The 18066-nt window shown below is 51.2% G+C and overlaps 1 protein-coding gene across 1 annotated transcript; it reads left to right on the top strand.

The window, feature by feature from the left end:
- The first annotated feature begins 6308 nt into the window (after positions 1-6308).
- Positions 6309-17799, top strand: Spata2 (spermatogenesis associated 2). Its single transcript, XM_050120127.1, has 3 exons — positions 6309-6444; positions 13362-13796; positions 14400-17799. Exons 2-3 carry the CDS (start codon positions 13479-13481, stop codon positions 15612-15614), a joined length of 1533 nt encoding a protein of 510 aa, XP_049976084.1. The 5' UTR covers positions 6309-6444; positions 13362-13478; the 3' UTR covers positions 15615-17799.
- Positions 17800-18066: the final 267 nt, after the last annotated feature.

Here is an 18066-nt window from a genome sequence, read left to right as displayed (position 1 = left end):
GGAGTTCCTGGCTGTTTTGAGTCCTTCCTCCCTCCCTCCCCCCCCACACACACACTGTGAGGGTGCGGGGATCTGAACTCTGGTTCAGCTCCTGACTGCTGACTCCTGACTCCAGCCCCCTCCTTCCCCTTTCTTCCTACCAAGGGATGATATTGATATGTAACGAGGGCAAAGATGCTTACGTTCTGCAGACAGCTCTTTGAATTTGGCGTTGAAGAGCTGCACTGTACACAGTAGAAGACTTGACCTCTGGGCACTGTTTTCAGAGCAATTAGGCAGCACCCAGTTGAGATCAAGGTCCAACCTTGTGTGTGAGCTCTGTCTCCTTGGAGGTGGATTGGGAAGGGCGGGTCCCCAGTAATAACAGCTCTTAGCCACTAGTTACTTTTGGACTTGGGGGTGGCATGAAGGCTTTGAAGCCTTGGCAGTTAGGGTTATATTTAGGGAGAAAAGGGGAAGAAAGTGTTGTGAAAGAACCAGAGAACACACGTGCCTGCTTTGGGGTGATAGCCTCCCCCAAGTCAATTGAGGAACTAGATGGCTTCCTCAGCCTCCAGCAAATTCAGCTTGTGCGAGGACAGTACGCCTCACAAGGTTAACACCTATTGCGGACTCATTTCCTGGCAGGCTCAGGTGAAGTTCTTTCCTCCCGGTATCTTATCCAGTGGGCAAGAGAGCCTTCTGAGGGCTGGAGAAGTGGCTCAGTTGGTGGAGCACTTGTCCGCGTAAGTGACCCAGCGTGACCATGACCAAGGTGGGGCACTCCTCTAATCCCATTTGTCCAAAGGGAAAAGTTGGGTTAGGAGTCTAAGGTCAGCCTTGTCCGCAGAGCAGCTCTAGGCCAGCCTGGGCTGTGTGTGACGCCTGTCTCCAAAAAATGAAGACAAAGCAAACGAAATCAAGATAACCTTGAGGAAGGGACTGTGAATCCAGGTTAAGAAATCCAGGTTGAAGCATATACTCACAGGAAGCACAACTAATAAAAAAGAGACAGAAATCAGGGTTCAACCTGAAGGTCAGAAAAGCAAAACAGTCAGCCACTGGCTTTTACCTCAACCTCAGTCCGAAATGGCAACCCTGCCTCCAGGAATCTCAGAATGAGCCTGAGCCTGAGAGCTGTCTCCTCCTGTTTTATAATTCTCTCTAGTTCTGGGATTAAGGGCATGCACCACTACCACCTGGTTACTATGGCAAGCTAGTGTGGCTACTGGGATTAAAGGTGTGTGCTGTTGCTGTCTGATCCGAAAGGCTGGCCAGTGTGGCTGTGTTACTTTTCTGATTCTCAGACATGCTTTATTTATTAAAATAAAAATGAAATGCCACTGCAGTCACAGTCATGAGACAACCTACAAGCAGGCAGTCAGAAGTAGGCTCAACAGTCTGAGCAGAGAGCTCAGCATCTACTGCTCTTTCAGAGGACCTGAGTTGGGTTCTTAGCACCCACATCAGGCAGCTCACAACCAACTGCAACTCCAGCCCCAAGGAACCGGACACCCTCTTCTGTCCTTTGTGGGCACCAGACACAAATGCGGCACACAGAATACATGCAGGCAAAACACCTACCCATATAAATTAAATAAATCTTTAAAAATTAGGGGCTGGAGAGATGACTTAGAAGAGAACTTATTACTCTTGCAAAGGATCCAAGTTCAATTCCGAACACCCACATATTGGCTTACAACTGTCCATAACTCCAGTTCCAAGGGATCCAATGCTCCCTCTGACTTCCAGGGGCACCAAGCACATACATAGTACACATACACACTTGCAAACACAAAATGAATAAATTAAAATTCTTAAAAAGATAAATCTTCAAAAAAAACAACAGCAACAAAAGGCTTATCATCCAGAGGGAGGGTCCTTGAAAGATGATCCAGAGATGTTTCATTCAATCAAAAGGAACAGTCAGCTTTCAGGACCCACATCTACAATGCAGGCAGGCTGAGGCAGTAGAATTGCCTTGAGTTCAGGGACGGCATGGTGCTACATGGTGAGTACTCAGCCTGGGCTACAGTGCAAAACTCTCAAGGAGCTGGGCAGATACACACACCTTGCCTTTAATCCTAGCACTTATTACTTGAGTCCCAGGGGCTGAACCTGAAGCCTCGTGCTGTGAGGCAAGTGCTCTGCAACCACATGAAGTATGCCGTTCGCCCTTCCAAAGGACTCAGGTTCAACTCCCAACACCCACGGAAGTTTACAACCGTCTGTAATTCTAGTTCTAGATGATCTGATCGCCCTGACCTCTCTGGCTTCTGTGGGCACCAGGCATCCACGTGGTACACAGATAAACATGCAGGCAAAATACCCATGCTCATAAAATAACTTAAAACAAATTGTCTTTGCTTGTTTTTTGAGACAGGGTTTCTCTGTGTAGCCCTGGTTGTTCTGGAGCTCCCTCTGTAGACCAGGCTGGGCTCAAACTCATAGAGATCCGCCCACCTCTACCTCTTGAGTGCTGGGATTAAAGGCAAGTACCACACCACCTGTCCAAGATTCTTTATGTGCAGCTGGGCGTCAGAGCCCCCAGAGCTGGAGTTATAGGTGATTGTGGACTTCGTAATGTGGGTGCTGAGAATTGTACTTTGACCCTCTGGAAGAATAGCAAGGGTTCTTAACCATGGAGCGCCTCCTCTACCCCCAAGCAGACCACTTTTCACTGCTTAGGTCTCAGGTTGGTATTGAACTCACATTCATTCTTCTGCCTTGGCCTCAGTGCCGGGACTGGAATGACAGGGAAAACAGGCGTCTGGTCTATATTCCTGTCTCTGGTTGGCTTTGATATTTACATGAACCTAAACTCAGTAAAGCTGGCTGATGCTTGTTTTGTTTTTGCTGCGCAGAGTCTTTTCCTAGTACTGTGTTTTGAGGCATCGTAGAGGTCCATCATCCTCTGCAGGTGCCGGTTGGTTAGGCAGATACACCACTCACCTGCTGCTGTGCAGAATCCACCTCCTTTGTCTGCCACTGTAATCATACAGCTTCCTGCGCTTGGGTTTCTCTCTCAGAGGCCAAGAAAGCCCACTCCTGGGTCACAGGGTAGTTCCTCTTTTGGTTTTCATTATGTGTGCTTCTGTATTGTTGGACTCCTGCTACTTTGTGATTTACAGAAAAAAAATCATAAAAAATAGAAAGAGGTAGGTAGAGTGTTGGCTCCTAAAAAGTGAGGGTGCCTGACGGTTGTCACATGATCATTATGTAACCTACTAATCATTATGTAATGAAGTCTGGATACTAAGCACAGAAGTCCCAAGTCTTCATTTGTGTCAAGGATGAGAAATGTGCCTCTCTTGAGACCTTGGGTCTTTTCTAACAGGAAATGTCACATGTTTCCATCACCAGGGTTTCCCTCTTGGCTGTCACAGAACCACAGAGGTGGAAGGGACTTTCTCGAAGCCTCATGTGAAAAGGCAAGCTTGTCACATTTGTTGAGAGGGCTTTTATTTCCTTTCTTTGTTTGGGGAATTGAGACAGAGTCTCATGTAGCTCAGGCTGGCCTCAACCTACTATTAGGCAAGGACAGCCTTGAGCTCCTGATTCTCCTGCCTCTATCTCCTGAGTTCTGAGAGACTATAGGCATGCACCACCATTCCTGGCTGGAGAAGATTTATTTTTTAATTATATGTCTGTGTCTGCAGGTGCTCTCAGAGGTAAAGCCAGAAGAAAGAGTCGGATCCCCTGGAGTTGGAGTCATGGTTGTGAAGAGCCTGATGTGGGAGCTACAAACTGAACTTGGATCATCTGAAAAAGCAGTGCACACTTCTAACCTAAACTTAGGCGTGGAGTTACATCAAGCTTTCTGACAAACCTTACTGGCTTTATTTTCTTGGTGTCACCCTGGTTCTAAGAGTGACTCGTACAACCAGGGAACACCAGTTGGATGGCTCCTGATCAGACATGCACAGAGCTCCTGGGGAACACAGGTGAAAAGGGATGTGGGTCCTGGTGCAGATAGCAGGCTGGATACATATGTGGCCTGGAGTGCTGAGATACAATTCCGAAAGAGTGTTGTGGGAAGCCAGAAGAGGAGTGCTCTGGATCTTTTAGCTGGAGAAATCAGAAGAAGCCAGGAAGAAAGCAAGACAGGGAAGGGCATTCAGTATCCATTACCAGGCAGCAGGGTGTGGAGAGGCCAGAGGGGTGAACAAACAAGGTATAGGGGCACACACCTTTAATCTCAGCACTCAAGAGGCAGAGGCAGGTGGATCTGTTAGTTCGAGGCCAGCCTGGTCTACATAGTGAGTTCCAGGACAGTCAAGGTTACACATCAAGACTGTCTTGAGAAAACAAAAATTCCAGCCAGTCAAAAATGATGCTCTATGCCTAATTCATGTATCTGGCACTTGGCAAACTCTAGGGATTCTGTAGCAAATCATCTCTCTCTTAAGTTAAAATATATATATTTCTGAGACAGGGTTTCAAAGGTGGCTTTGGAGCCTGTCCTGAAACTAGCTCTTGTAGACCAGGCTGGTCTCGAACTCAGAGACTCAGAGAGATCTGCCTGCCTCTGCCTCCCAAGTGCTGGAATTAAAGGCGTGCGCCACCACTGCCCGGCTTAAAAAAATATTTCATGTGTATGATCATTTTTTCTTTTTGCCTGAATGTATGACTGTGCACCACATGTGTGCAGTGCCCTCTCGGAGGCCAGAAGAGGGTGTCTAATTTCCTGTGACTGGCATGTGGTTCTGGGGAACTGAACCAGGTCCTTGAGCAGCATCCCTTAAAGGCTGAGCCATTTCTCCAGCACAGCCCCCCGAAGTTATCTCTCAGGGAGCTCCTGGTCAATGGGACAAACAGGAGTTAGAGAAACCTATGAAAAGTCAAGTGGCAAGCTGTTAGGACATAAGCCAGTGTAGACAGCAGGTCTCAAAGGGAAATGGGTTGACAGCTTTTGCCCCTCTGGTTTCCATGGTTACAGAACAGAAGCCAGCTTCATTCAGGAGACAGAGGCGGGCTGAGCTCCAAGAGGTAGCCAGTGTCCTTAGGAAAGCTTTCCACAGGTTATAAGTGAGTTCCAGACCAGAATACATAGTAAGCTCTAGACTAGCCAGGGCTACCTGTCTCAAAACAACTTCTTTAGGTCCTTAGTCTGTGCTATGTACTAAGTAGTTTCTATGTAGTAGTTCATTCTGACTGCAGCTCACTAGGCAGCTGATATTGTTATTATTACTGCTTTTAAAAGGTGTTATGATGAGGCTCAGAGAGGTTAAGTGGCTTGTTCAAGGCCATGCTTCTGCCAGTAATCAGTTAAGTCAACACTGGGAGTCTCCCCACACTTTTTCATTGTTGAGAACTGAACCCAGGATGTATGCACGGGCTAGGCAAGGGTTCTAGGCCTGCTACAGCCCCAGCCTTTATTATTATTATTATTATTATTATTATTATTATTATTATTATTATTATTATTATTATTATTATTATTATTATTATTATTATTATTATTATTATTATTTTAGACAGGAGCTCGCTAAACTATTCATGTTAGCCTTAAACTCACACTCCTCCTGACTCAGCCTTCGGAATAGTTGGGATTAGTGAGGTTCAATCTATGGATTAATGGGAATAATGGATTATTATCACTTGAGACAGAGTTTCGCTATGTAGCAATTTGTTTTTATTTTACGTTATGTGTTGCCTGCATTTATGTATGTGCACCACGTGCGTGACTGGTACCCGTGGAGGTCAGAGAGGGCATCAGATGCCCTAGAACTGTTATCGATGGTTGTGAGCCTCCACGCGGGTTCTGGGAATCGAACCTGGGTCCTCTGAAAGTGACAAGTGTTCCTAAACGCGGAGCCTTCTCCTGAGTCCCCTATCCCCCCCTCCCCCCCATCTGCATCATTAACTTAGGTCGCCTGTAGTTAACACTCAAGGTCCGCTCTCCAGTCTCACGTGACCTCCGCCTACGCTTTGTCGCTATCCCCAGCGGTTTTGTCGCGATCGCGGGTCTCGACGTCAGTCCGGGCTCTCAAGCACTGTCCTGACCAGGGGGAAAGCCGGCTAGGTGGAAAAACCAATCTCCCCGCTCTAGTACCCGTTTCCATGACAACCCGGTTAACCAGCGTCTGCGGGCAAAGCGCTGCGCGTCACTTCCAGCTCATTTGCTTCCGGATTCCGCTTGTGCCTCCTCGACCGTCCCGAAGGGGCGAAGTCGGGTTCCGCGGAGAAGTGCTCCCCACCCCGTCTCCCGCCGCCTCCTCTCCGCTCTCCGTTCCTCCCGTTCATCTGCTGGCCACAGGTTTCCGCCGGTCCTTCCTAAACTCAGCGCGCAGCCGCGACCCAGCCTCTCGCAGAGCCCGCCTCCGTGGCGTCACCTCCGGGCTGAGTGCTTCCGGGCCGCCGCTGGCTCGGGTCCTGGTCTCGGTCCCCGGAGCCGGCGGGAGCGGCGGGACCGTACGGGGGCCGTGCTCCGGCGGCGTTCGCTTCTCTGGCGGGCAGCGGCGGGTGAGTGCGGGGCAGGCGGGAGGACAGGTCCCTGTGGGCGTTGTCGCTGGCCAGGCCCTCGGCTCCGTCCCCGCGGCCGCAGCTGCTATTTGCGGCCGGCCCCAGCACTCGTTCCCTGGTGAGACTGCACACGCGCCCCCGGTAGCCCCGGGGGCAGGCACCGCGCGCGGCCCGCGGCTGGGAGGGGAGGCGGACCTGGCTTTGGGCTCACGGAGTAGTGACCTTGCCTGAGTCGCTCCGCCTCAGGAATCTCTGTCTCCGGGTCTGTGAGGAGGGACGCGGCGGCCTTCCGGGGCTGCGGTGGGCGTGGAATGAGAGGACGCAGGCGTTGCACGGTGCCGGGGTACAGCAAGTGTCCAGTGACAGGTCCCGGTACTTCATTGGCAGAGGGAAGGGCGTTAGCGAGAGCTTGCCCAGCGTGTGCGGTGCTCTGGTTTCTGCCTCCAGTTCCCAGCACCACCGACAAAAGACCGTACGCGCTTGCCTCCGAGCCTGGGGCGTTTTCCGCGCCGCTATGGCGGTCAGAAGCAGGCGACTCACCCAGTCGGGAGAAGCCGCCGCAGATTTGCGTCCCCTGCAGAGAAGGGACGTAGCTCCCTTCAGAACCCTTAGGAGAAGCAGCCATGGGCAGAGAAGCCATGTTGCAGTACAGCCCAAGTTGTTTTCAGAGCTTTGGAAGGCCGGGTGATAGTGTTTCTGGAGGCTAGAAGCGGTGGGGAGTTCCTGTAGTGTTCTACAGTCAGCAGGAGATGCCGCCGAGAGGTCTGGGAACCTCTGGCTTAGAATGAGTGCATAGAGGTTGGGTAGAGAGAAGAGAGGTGGAGCCGCGTCTCTCTGATCCTATTTGGAGGTCGAAGCTGAACCAGGGGTGTGTAAACATGTAGATTGGAGAACTGGAACCCAAATAGCATCTGCCAGTGTAGGGAGGGAGTGCCTTTCAGTGTTGCCACGGGACACATTCTGCTCAAAAGGGCCAGCAGAGATAAAGCCGAACCGATGTTCCACTTCCCAAATTATTTGGGTTTCATTCGGGCGAACTTTAAACGCATTCGGCTTTCCCCGTTGGATGTTTAAAGAATAATTGTTGGTTAAGGCCCCTCCCTCCCTGTGCACTGCTCTACAAAGGGGCCCAGATTGTGGGTGCAGGAGGTGCCGCCCAGAGCCGACGACACTAGGCATCCATCCTTCTGCTTCTGTGTTCCGGATATTCTCAGAGCTGTATTTTCCCCCTGCCAGCCTAGTATGGCTTGGCATTCCAGTCTTTGGGTTGCTTGGAGAAATTAGCAGCTTCTGTCGCTGGGCTGTCTTGCTCTCCCGTAACCAGGCTGTGTTTTGCAGAGAGCGTGTTTTTTTTGTTGTGCTTTCCAGAGTGTTGGGAATAAATTGCTGGCTCTGTGCTCAGAAAAGACACCAGTTAGGGCCAGCCACAAGGCAGCCTGTATTCTTAGGGAATGTGTTCAGCAGGGATGATGTAACTGCCTCACTGCTGGCTGGTCTCTGGCCAACAACCTCTCTCCTGGGCCCTTGAGCTTACATCATAAAGAGGCTGGTGGCTCTCCCAGCCCATTCAGTGTGGGAAGATGGCAGTTTTGCTACTGTCAGATTTGGATTCCTAGGCTGCAGGGCATTTTGACTGATTGAGCCCTTCAAGGAGCCCACTCCTGAAGATGAATAAGATGGCTTTTGCCTAGGGTTAGATTCAAGTTCAGGTCTCATCCATGTCTTCTTGGCTCTGTGACTTAGGACAAGTGAGTTACCTCTCTATGCTCAGTTTCGTCTTGAATGTTGGGGCCGTCCTGTGATCTTTCTGATTTTTGAACAGCCGGCACGGGGACCTGCATATCCTGGTACCAATTACAGCCAAAAATGAGTGAGCTGAATGGAAGCGAGCCAGTCCTCGCAACCTGTTGGCCCTGTTGGCCCTTTTGGCCCTGCTGGAGATGTTGAGGGTATTGGTTTCCTCAGCTGCTGTCAGGATGAAATGGGAGATGTGAATAAAGTGGGGAGCCTGCCATGTCACTTGGGACTTAGTAGGCCCACCATTCACTGTTCACTGTTCCATTCTCTTACCCTGCCACGTGTGGTCATCCGGTCTTCACACCTGTGCATATATATCTATAGAGGAAGCCAGAGATTGCATGACTTTCTCTTATCTCTGCATTTTAAGAATTTTTTTTCTATTTATTTTTATTTATATGGTTGGGTGTTTTGCCTTCACTTATGTCTATGGACCATATATGGGCCTTAGAGGCCCGAAGGGGATGTCAGATCCCCTGGGGTTGGTGTTACAGACTATGGTAAGCCCCTCTGTAGGTTCTGGGATTAAATCCAGGTCCTCAGCCAGGGCTCTTAACCACTGAGCCACCTCTCCAGCCCCATCCCCCACTAAAAAAAGTTTGTTTTAATGTGTGTGGGTATTTTGTTTGTATGTCAGTCCACATTCTAGGCATGCCAGATGCCCACTGAGGTCAGAAGAGGGTGTCAGATCCCCTGGAACTGGAGTTATAGACAGTTGTTAGCTGTCATATGGGTGCCGGGAATCAAACACAGGTGCCTGCATGAACAGGTGTTTTTAACCACTGAGCCCCTCTCTAGCTGCCGCCGCCTCTTTCTTTCTTTCTTTCTTTCTTTCTTTCTTTCTTTCTTTCTTTCTTTCTTCCTTCCTTCCTTCCTTCCTTCCTTCCTTCCTTCCTTCCTTCCTTCCTTCCTTCCTTTCTTTCGTTTGGGTATTGCTGTGTAGCCCTGGAACTAGGCTCTCTTTATTTTATTTTCAAGATAGGGTGTCTCTCTGTAGCCTTGGCTGCCCTGGAACTCTCTCTGTAGACCAGGCTGGCCTCAAACTCAGATATCCACCTGCCTCTTCCTCCTGGCACTGGGATCAAAGGTGTGTGCCACCATGCCCAGCTTTTAATTTTACTTTAAGAGAGAGAGAGCCTCTCACTGAGTGTGCAGCTCCCATTCTTCTATTATTTATTTATTTGTTTATTTATTTGGTTTTTCGAGACAGGGTTTCTCTGTAGTTTTGAAACCTCTCCTGGAACTAGCTCCTGTAGACCAGGCTGGCCTCGAACTCACAGAGATCCACCTGCCTCTGCCTCCCAAGTGCTGGGATTAAAGGTGTGTACCACCACGGCCCAGCAGCTCCCATTCTAGGCTGGCTGTTCATCAAGCTGTCAGACTCCTGTCTTTACTCCCCAGTGCTGGTGCTACAGTGTGCACAATGTCCTGCTGAGTGCTGAACTCGGTCCCTCTCGCTTGCATGGAAAGCACTGCTGAGCCATCTCCCTGTCCCTCTGTCCTTTTTTGTGCAGGGTCTTACTCTGTACTCTTGGCTGGCTTTGGACTCTTAAGAGATCTTCCTGTTCTAACCTCCTGAGGGCTGGGGTTACAGGCATTCATTTTCTTTGCCTTTCTCCTCCCCTACTAGGCCTATTTGAGATTTTCTTGAGAGTACTCCATACTGTGCTTATGTGCATAGCAATCCTCCTGCCTCAGCCTCTCTAGGGCTGGGTTTCTAGGTGTGTGCTGCTGCTACGCTCAGCTTCAGGATTCTTCCTACGTGTGTTTTTCACCCTTATTTTAGGACTGTGAGCACCCACTGAAGTTGTTGGTCTCCTTTCCTTGTTTGTTGTTTGCCAGCAAAAAAACAAGAATGTGGCGTGAGGAGCCATTGCCAAACAGCACCTCTGAACTGATCAGGGCAGGAGGGTGGCTCACTTTGAAAATATCACCTGTTTGGAGCTCAGGGCTGGCTTCTATGGAGAGAAGAAAATAGCAATGTTTAGGGAGACGCATGGTAGCCACTCCATTGCTGCCCTCCTCCTCAACAAGACTGTTTCTATGTAGCCCTGGCTGGCCTGGAACTCACAGAGATCCACCTGCCTGCTTCCTGAGTGCTGGGATTAAAGGTGTGTGTGGCCCAAGCCTGTCTTATGTGTATGGGTGATTTGTCTGTATATAGGCTTGTACATCGTGTGCATGCAGGGCTCTCAAAGGTCAGAAGAGGCCATCAGATCCCCTGGGATTGGAGTTATAGGCAGTGTTGCTATGTGGGTGCTGGGAATCAAAGCTGGGTCCTTTGCAAGAGCTGCCAGAGTACTTAAACTGCTAAACCATGGCTCCAGCCTTCAGCCCTTCTCATTAATATTTATCTCAGGACCTGGAAGGCTGAGGCAGGAGGATCAGAAGTTCAAGGTCATCCTCAGCAGTATAGAGGTCAGCTTGCTTTACATGAGGCGTGTAAGCTGCATGAGACCCTGTCTAGAGCTTATGATGGGATTCAGGGTCTCATGCATGTAGGCAGGTGCTCCACCACTGAGTCACCCCCATCCACTTGATATGCTTTTTGATTTTCAAACTTAACAAAACCAGTTGAGCTTCGTAAGCGGGAGGGAGCTTCTCATAGCTAAACCCCATATTTATTATCTAGAGCAGCTGCAAATGTGAGTTTATATTGAGAGGATGTGCATGCTCGGGTGGCAGCTGAGCTGTTCTAGGTAGAACTGGTCCACACTGTCTTCCTCACTGATGGCTTCTACAATTCCTGTCCCCCACCCATAACCAGGCCAGGCAGAAGGTAGGCGCTTTGTAAAACATTGGTGTGACATGGACTTCATGGTTGTCCAGGCACAGGCTCACCTTGAGCTTCAGGCTGCATGGCATGCCATGTTTGCAACTTCTCCTCCAGCTGCTCTCATGACCCTGCTGAGAGGTGAAGGTCACTGTGTGTGTGCATGAATTCCTTACATCATGCATTGCTCCATGTATTAGGTGCCTACTTTGAACTGCATCAGCACTAAGTGCTGTGGTGACCTCTGACTCGGTGGGAGTTACAGGTTATAAGGGAGGAACTGAGAGGAAGCAAGTAAAAGAATAAGGTTGATATTTACATATTGTGGCTCTCGTAGTGTTTCATGGCATTGAGGTGGGATTTACTCGGTGTGATGCAGCAGCAGCAGCAGCGGCGGCGGCAGCGGCGGCGGCAGCGGCGGCGGCAGCAGCTCTATGTTGAAGCTGAGGCCTGCTTGATGCAGTGAGCCAGTCACCCAAGAGTCAGAAAGAACAGAAAAACCATGCATGTGCAAGCGTCCTGCTGTAGAGCCATCCTGACAGCTGAGGAGCAAGGGACTGTTGCTGCGAGGGTGTTAGACCGCTGTGAGGGCGAGTGAAACCCCAGAGGGCCTCTGGCCTTGGTCTGGAGTTAGCACTCACCTTTGGAGCCCTGTGTTTGCCTTTTGGGCACTCAGTACCTTTGTTTCTAAAGTGCTGGGTGCCCTCAAGGACAGTGAGTAGAAGAAGGGGGTCTTTCAGGTCCTTAAGTGTCTGTTGTTTTGTTCCAACCTCACTCTGTAACCAAGGCTATCAGCCTTACCTCCAGAGTGTGCCCCCACATCCATTGTGTGCCCCCAGTTTTGCTGTGTGTTCCATCCACCACTTACCCTACTGTTAATGCTGCCAGACATCTCTCCAAACCAGAGCTCCTGAGCTGTGGCTTACTGAGGCCAGGGTGGTTCTATGGACCTTGTGGTTTTTGTCAGAGCACATATCTGCTAGAGGACCCCACAGGCCAGCCTACCTACCTCCCCCCCCTGCCCTTTTTCCTCCCACAGTCTCAGTGATGCTGATGAACTCTTGTCCCACCTGGGCAGGTGCAGGGGCTCACTTAGAGTAAGGTGGTCACCACCCATACTCTGGGGTTTAGGCCAGGAAAGTGTCAGGTGTGGTTCACATCCACTCTGCTGGAACCTTCTTGAGAGCCTGGTGTCTTGCGAGTGGGCACCTTGCCAGGGTGGAGAAGGTCCTGTCACCATCTCGCTAAACAAGTATAAGTCCTTACTTGGCCACGTTTTCAGAGCTATTTGTGCTGATCAGGGTTCATGAAAAAGGAGCCCAGGGGTTGAGGGATTGTCCCAGTGATGTGGACCAGGGCTCTGAACTCAGGCTTGGGAGCCCCTGCATTGCTGCCTCATTGGTCCTGGTGTACCCTTTTGAGCCATGTGTGGCAGTGTGAATGCTGCTCTGTTTACCCAGGGTGGCCTGTGAGCTGCTGGGCTGATGTGCATTCTGGCCCCATCTAAGATGAAGGGACAGCAGTCTGTCTGTTCTCTGAGGTCCCTCTTCCTACCCTTGAGCTAAACTCCCCAGTGGCCATTCACTGAAACCCTGCTGGGAGTGGGACCCAGGTCTCTCCACATAGATCACTACAGTCCCAGCCCCCACCACCAGGACAGGGGTTGGTGTGCCCCGTGAGTAGTCAGCCTTCTCCAACCTTCCCCCATCTCCTCTTGCTGCCTGGTCTTTAGCAGCCTCCTTTCTGTTGGTGCCAAGCTACTTCCTGCTCCAGGAAAGCTGGGTGTGGTGGTCTGGGCCTGGACTCTGGAGCCTTCCTGGTCTCTGACCTTAGCTTTGCCTTGGGAGCTTTGTGACCCTGGGTAGTTTTCTCAATAGCTGCCTGTCTTCAGGACCCACAGTAGCTCCCTGTGCTCCCCTTGCTTAGGAGTAAGGGAGTTAAGTGCCTGGGATGTGCTCTACAGAGCCAGCTCAGCACCTCCCTCCTGCCTCCTCCAGTAAGTGTCACACCCTGGCCTGGCAGTGCTTCAGGTTTAACTCTGCCTCGGGGCTTTCCCAAACTCCTCCTCTGTGACACCAAGGCCAAAACTTGTACCAGCTCCCTGACCCTGCCTCCAAGGCATTAGTCACTCCTGTGAGCTGCTGGACCCAGGACCTGGTGTGTTTTCTCTTCCTTGCACCACGTATGTGTACCATATCTGTGCCAGGTGGAAGAACCAGAAGGTGACCATCTGGGCTAAAGAGCCAGCATAGCCTAGGCCAGCTCTGGGCTTTGCTGTCCTCAGCATTCTGAAGCTGGGGTAGGGACCAGTCAGATGGATAATGGCTTCTTGTTCCTCCCTTTTCAGAGCATGCGCTGGTCCATGGGCACCATGCCAGTTCTTCATGTGATGTGCCAGCCTCCAGTTCCAGGGCCATGGGGGAGATGAGGTAGCCCTTGGGTTTGATTGGGGAAGCCCAGTTCAATGGATACGAAGTACAAGGATGATTTATTTCGGAAGTACGTGCAGTTCCATGAGGGCAAAGTGGACACCACCCCCAGCAAGCAGCAGCCTGGCAGCGATGAGTACCTGCGAGTGGCAGCCGCCACGCTGCTCAGCCTGCACAAGGTGGACCCCTTGCACCGATTTCGGCTGATCCGGTTTTATGAAGTGGTAGAGAGCTCCCTGCGTTCACTGAGCAGCTCCAGCCTGAGTGCTCTGCACTGCGCCTTCAGCATGCTAGAGACGGTGGCCATCAACCTCTTCCTGTTCCCCTGGAAGAAGGAATTCCGCAGCATCAAGGTGAGGTGGGGTGGCCGCCTCTGCCTGCTGTGCCCTCCTGAGTGCACATGCCCTGTTCTCGTCCCATGGGCTCCAAGCAGCTGGGAGCTGGTGTGGACCAACCTTCCAGTTGGGGAAGGTGGGGGGGTTGAGAGAAGATTCCATAGCAGGGTAATGGGGGTGAGTAGAGACTGCCCCAGGCCAGACTGGAACTGTGGCATGTTCCGTGTGTGTTTATTGTGGTGGGATTAAACCTGTAGTGCATGCTGTATCCCAAGCCATATCCCCAGGCTCCGTGTGTTCTTCAAACTTTGGCGAAGGCCCGAAAGGGACAATTCTCTGGGTTTAGTATCCCACTCCCTATAGACCCATCCCCTGTGCTTCCTCGTGGAGCAGAGCTTTCATGCCTACACAAAGAGCTGATGACCTTGTTGGGCTCATAGGGGCCATGTGTGTCCCTTGCTTGGTGGTGAGCATTTAGCATGCTCTTGCCTCTGTGGTCTGCAGGCAGGATCTTCCCGCCTCTCTCCCTGCTGGTCCTGCTCTGCACTTGGTTTGAACAGGCCTCTCTGTAGCATGCCTCTTTTTTGTTTTTGTTTTTGTTTTTGCCTACTTTCTCCCTAGACCTACACAGGCCCTTTTGTTTACTATGTCAAGTCCACTTTGCTGGAGGAGGACATCCGAGCCATTCTGAGGTTCATGGGCTACGAGCCTGAGTTGGGAACTGCATACAAACTCAGGGAGCTTGTGGAGTCCCTCCAGGTGAAGATGGTCTCCTTTGAGCTCTTCCTGGCCAAGGTCGAGTGTGAGCAGATGCTGGGGATCCACTCACAGGTGAAGGACAAGGGCTACTCAGAGCTGGATGTGGTGACTGAACGCAAGAGCAGCACAGAGGATGCGCATGGGTGCTCAGACGCTCTGCGGCGACGGGCTGAGAGCAGGGAACACCTGACCACATCCATGGCTCGTGTGGCACTTCAGAAGTCAGCCAGTGAGCGGGCAGCCAAGGACTACTACAAGCCTCGAGTGACCAAACCCTCCAGGTCGGTGGATGCCTATGACAGCTACTGGGAGAGCCGGAAGCTCCCCTCAAAGGTCTCACTGAGTCTGCGAAAGGAGCCCCTGGTCATGGATGTAGGGGATGACCTGAAGGATGAGATCATCCGCCCATCCCCCTCCTTGCTGACCATGTCCAGCTCCCCCCATGGCAGCCCTGATGACCTACCATCCATCTCCCCCACCAACGGTCTTGGTCTGCTGCGCAGTACGTACTTTTCCAGTCAGGATGACGTGGACCTGTATACGGACTCAGAGCCCAGGGCCACCTATCGGAGGCAGGATGCTCTGCGGCCGGACGTATGGCTGGTCAAAAATGATGCCCACCCCATCTACCACAAGCGTTCACCCCCCACCAAAGAGTCTGCCCTATCCAAGTGCCAAAACTGCGGCCTGTCCTGCAGCTCTGCCCTCTGCCAGCGCTGTGACAGTCTACTGGCCTCCAAGCCCAGCGCCTTTCCCAGCAAGGCATCTGGTCACGACAGCCTGGTCCATGGGGCACCTATGCGGGAGAAGTATGTGGGTCAGACTCAGGGCCTTGACCGGCTGCCACCTGTCCACTCAAAGCCCAAGCCCTCCACCACAGCCACCTCCCGCTGTGGCTTTTGTAACCGTGTGGGTGCCACCAATACCTGCACCCAGTGTTCAAAAGTCTCCTGCGACGCCTGCCTCGGCGCCTACCACTACGACCCGTGCTGCAGAAAGAGTGAGCTGCACAAGTTCATGCCCAACAACCAGCTGAACTACAAATCCACTCAGTTCTCCCATCTCGTGTACAGATAGGCCCCACCCCCATCTTCCGCTACAAGGGCTACACCGCTGACCTGGCTTGGTCCCGTCCAGAGGTAGCAGAGCAGCGTCAGAATCTGGGATCTGAGCTTGACCACAGAAGCAGCCAGGGTTACTGCTCCTTCACACTCTCGGTCTGAGGGACAGGGTGGCACTTCCATTCAGTCATTCCGCTGACCTCTCCACTCCCTGCTCAGCTGGTTTGGGTTCTGGTTCCTTTGAAAGAAGGTCTCTGTCTCTGGGACTCTTGCCACATCTACCCCTCCCACCGCAAAGCCAGCTTGGACTGGGAAGGATCCTTTGGGCCACCTTCAAATGCCCACCAGGAGTGGCGAGCTAGAGGCCTGCTGGCTTGTGAAATGAGCCCTCCTGCCATACTGGGCCTCTCTGATGGCTCGCCTCTTTTCCTGCTCCCCTGATACAAGGATCCCTAGGCAGATGTCCCCGTCCCCTACCTCCCTCCAACTGGTATCAAAGGGGAGCAAGTCCAGTATTAGCTGAATGCCATCTTGCCAGCTCCACTCAATCAGCCCACAGTGTTGGCGAGCTCTGCTCAGCGATTGGAAAGTGGACTCCACAGCAGGACTGATGTCCCTTCCTGTTTGCACCCCCCCCCCCACTGTACTGTATATACAGAGTTTGAGGTTATTTTTAAGTGAGTATTCAACTTGCTGTGTATTTCAATATGGTGAAAGAAATTAATGATAACGGTATTTATAAAGGTGCCCTGGGTCCTTTAGTCTTCCAAGGGGGGTGGTCTCCACTTCTAGGGTGGAACCAAGATCCTCGGGGTAGGGGACTGACAAAGCCCATGGTCCTTCTTGTATGGGTAGAGGGCGGCTGCCCTTCCCTACAGTTAATATTATACACCTACCTCCAGTGTGCACGTGGGGTTAGCACGGTGCCGAGGGCTGCAATGACCCCAGTGACAAGGTGGAGACCTCAGCCCTCACATCTACAGCTCTGGTCTTGGTGCCCGCTGAGCATGATCTTGCACCCCAAACCTCAAGTTCATTTCAGAAGGAAATTCAGGTGGAGTTCCCTCCACCCCCATCTAAGCCTTCCTCACTGGTTTGCAGGGCTCTCAGCAGTAGCTCTCAGTCTTTTTGCACTAGGATGGGCAGAGGTTGTATGTGCCCATCGGATAAATGCTTCTTCAGTACGCAGCTGAGTGTCCACGACTCCTTGTATAAATTACCCAACTCTCAATTTTCCTTTTTTGGGGAGCAGAGACAGGAGTAGGGCAGGAATTTGAAACTGTCACTTTCTTGTGAACTGGTAGCACACTTTAGCCATAGGCAGCTGTGACGTATGCTGTGTGGGACATTAGATGCTAGTGGGGTTTTCCCGAAGAAAGGCGTTCAGCTCTAGAGCAGGCTTGACTCTGGCCAAACCCTGAGCCACTGTGAATTTGCTGGTGTTCTTCCAATTTACTGGAGTGATTTTAAGGTTTTCAAATCTTATATGGCTCTTTTTTTTAAATCTCTAGCTGATAGATTACATGTAGATAGGTGTATATACAGCTAAATTTGAGCAATTTTATTACTGAGACTAGCCTCCCTGGGCAGCGGTCTTTGAAGTTCCCTCCATGCTTTGGAATTGGCGATGCCTGGCACACTCCTGAGAGCTCTAGTTTTCCATTCCAGTTTGCTTCAGCATTGCAGGGACTCTAAGATGGAGGCCAGGTTGCCCAGGTTAGTCCAGTGTACTTTCTCCTAGGAAATATTGTGTGTACAGACTGGCATGGCCTCACCCTCCTAGGTGTGTCTGTCTCACCATAGGAGATTGCTGTGATCCGGAGAGTTGAGTATATGCTAATTTAAAATGCACATTATTTGCGTTTGATTTCTACAGAGTTGAAATGTCCAGAGATTTATAAAAACTAAATAAAGTGTCTTCCATTGTTAAACAAAGTGTTGATGGTGTTATAGCTCCCTTTTGTGGCTTCCCTCATTTGCAGCAACACTGGCCTCTAAGCCATTGTCCATTCAAGTGACAGGACTCAGAAACTGTCTGGTCATCTGGGGGGAGATGGGAACCAGGCTCAAGGGTCAAGCTGCCCATTTCCCCAGAGTGGGGGTTGTGTCCTCTGGGAGTAATCATTGTTGGTGGCTACAGACATTATTAAGATCCCTCCCTCCAGATTTCTCTAATTAAAGGCATGCTCTACCACACCCGGTCAGTGACTCCTTCTGTCTTTCTTTTTTTGGTTTTTCGAGGCAGGGTTTCTCTGTGGCTTTGGAGCCTGTCCTGGAACTAGCTCTGTAGACCAGGCTGACCTCAAACTCAGAGATCCACCTGCCTCTGCCTCCCGAGTGCTGGGATTAAAGCCCTGCGCCACCACCGCCCAGCTTCCTTTTTCTTTTTTAACTTAAAAAAAAAAAAAGGTTTACAATGGTTAAGAATTTCTTTATAAATATGTAGAGCTGGTTTTGAAGTTGGACTC

The sequence above is a fragment of the Alexandromys fortis genome, unplaced genomic scaffold, assembly GCF_014885135.2.
Source record: "Alexandromys fortis isolate MF-2015 unplaced genomic scaffold, M_Fortis_MF-2015_v1.1 scaffold_141, whole genome shotgun sequence".
In the NCBI taxonomy this organism is placed as follows: Eukaryota; Metazoa; Chordata; class Mammalia; order Rodentia; family Cricetidae; genus Alexandromys; species Alexandromys fortis.
The sequence above is the reverse complement of the archived record's forward strand: the minus strand, read 5'-3'. Positions and strand labels throughout refer to the sequence as shown.

Coding starts and splice junctions, on each gene's coding strand:
- Spata2 (XM_050120127.1), top strand. CDS start 13,479: ATGGATACGAAGTACAAGGATGATTTATTTCGGAAGTACGTGCAGTTC. Junction 13,797..14,399: donor AGGAATTCCGCAGCATCAAG/GTGAGGTGGGGT, acceptor CTTTCTCCCTAG/ACCTACACAGGCCCTTTTGT.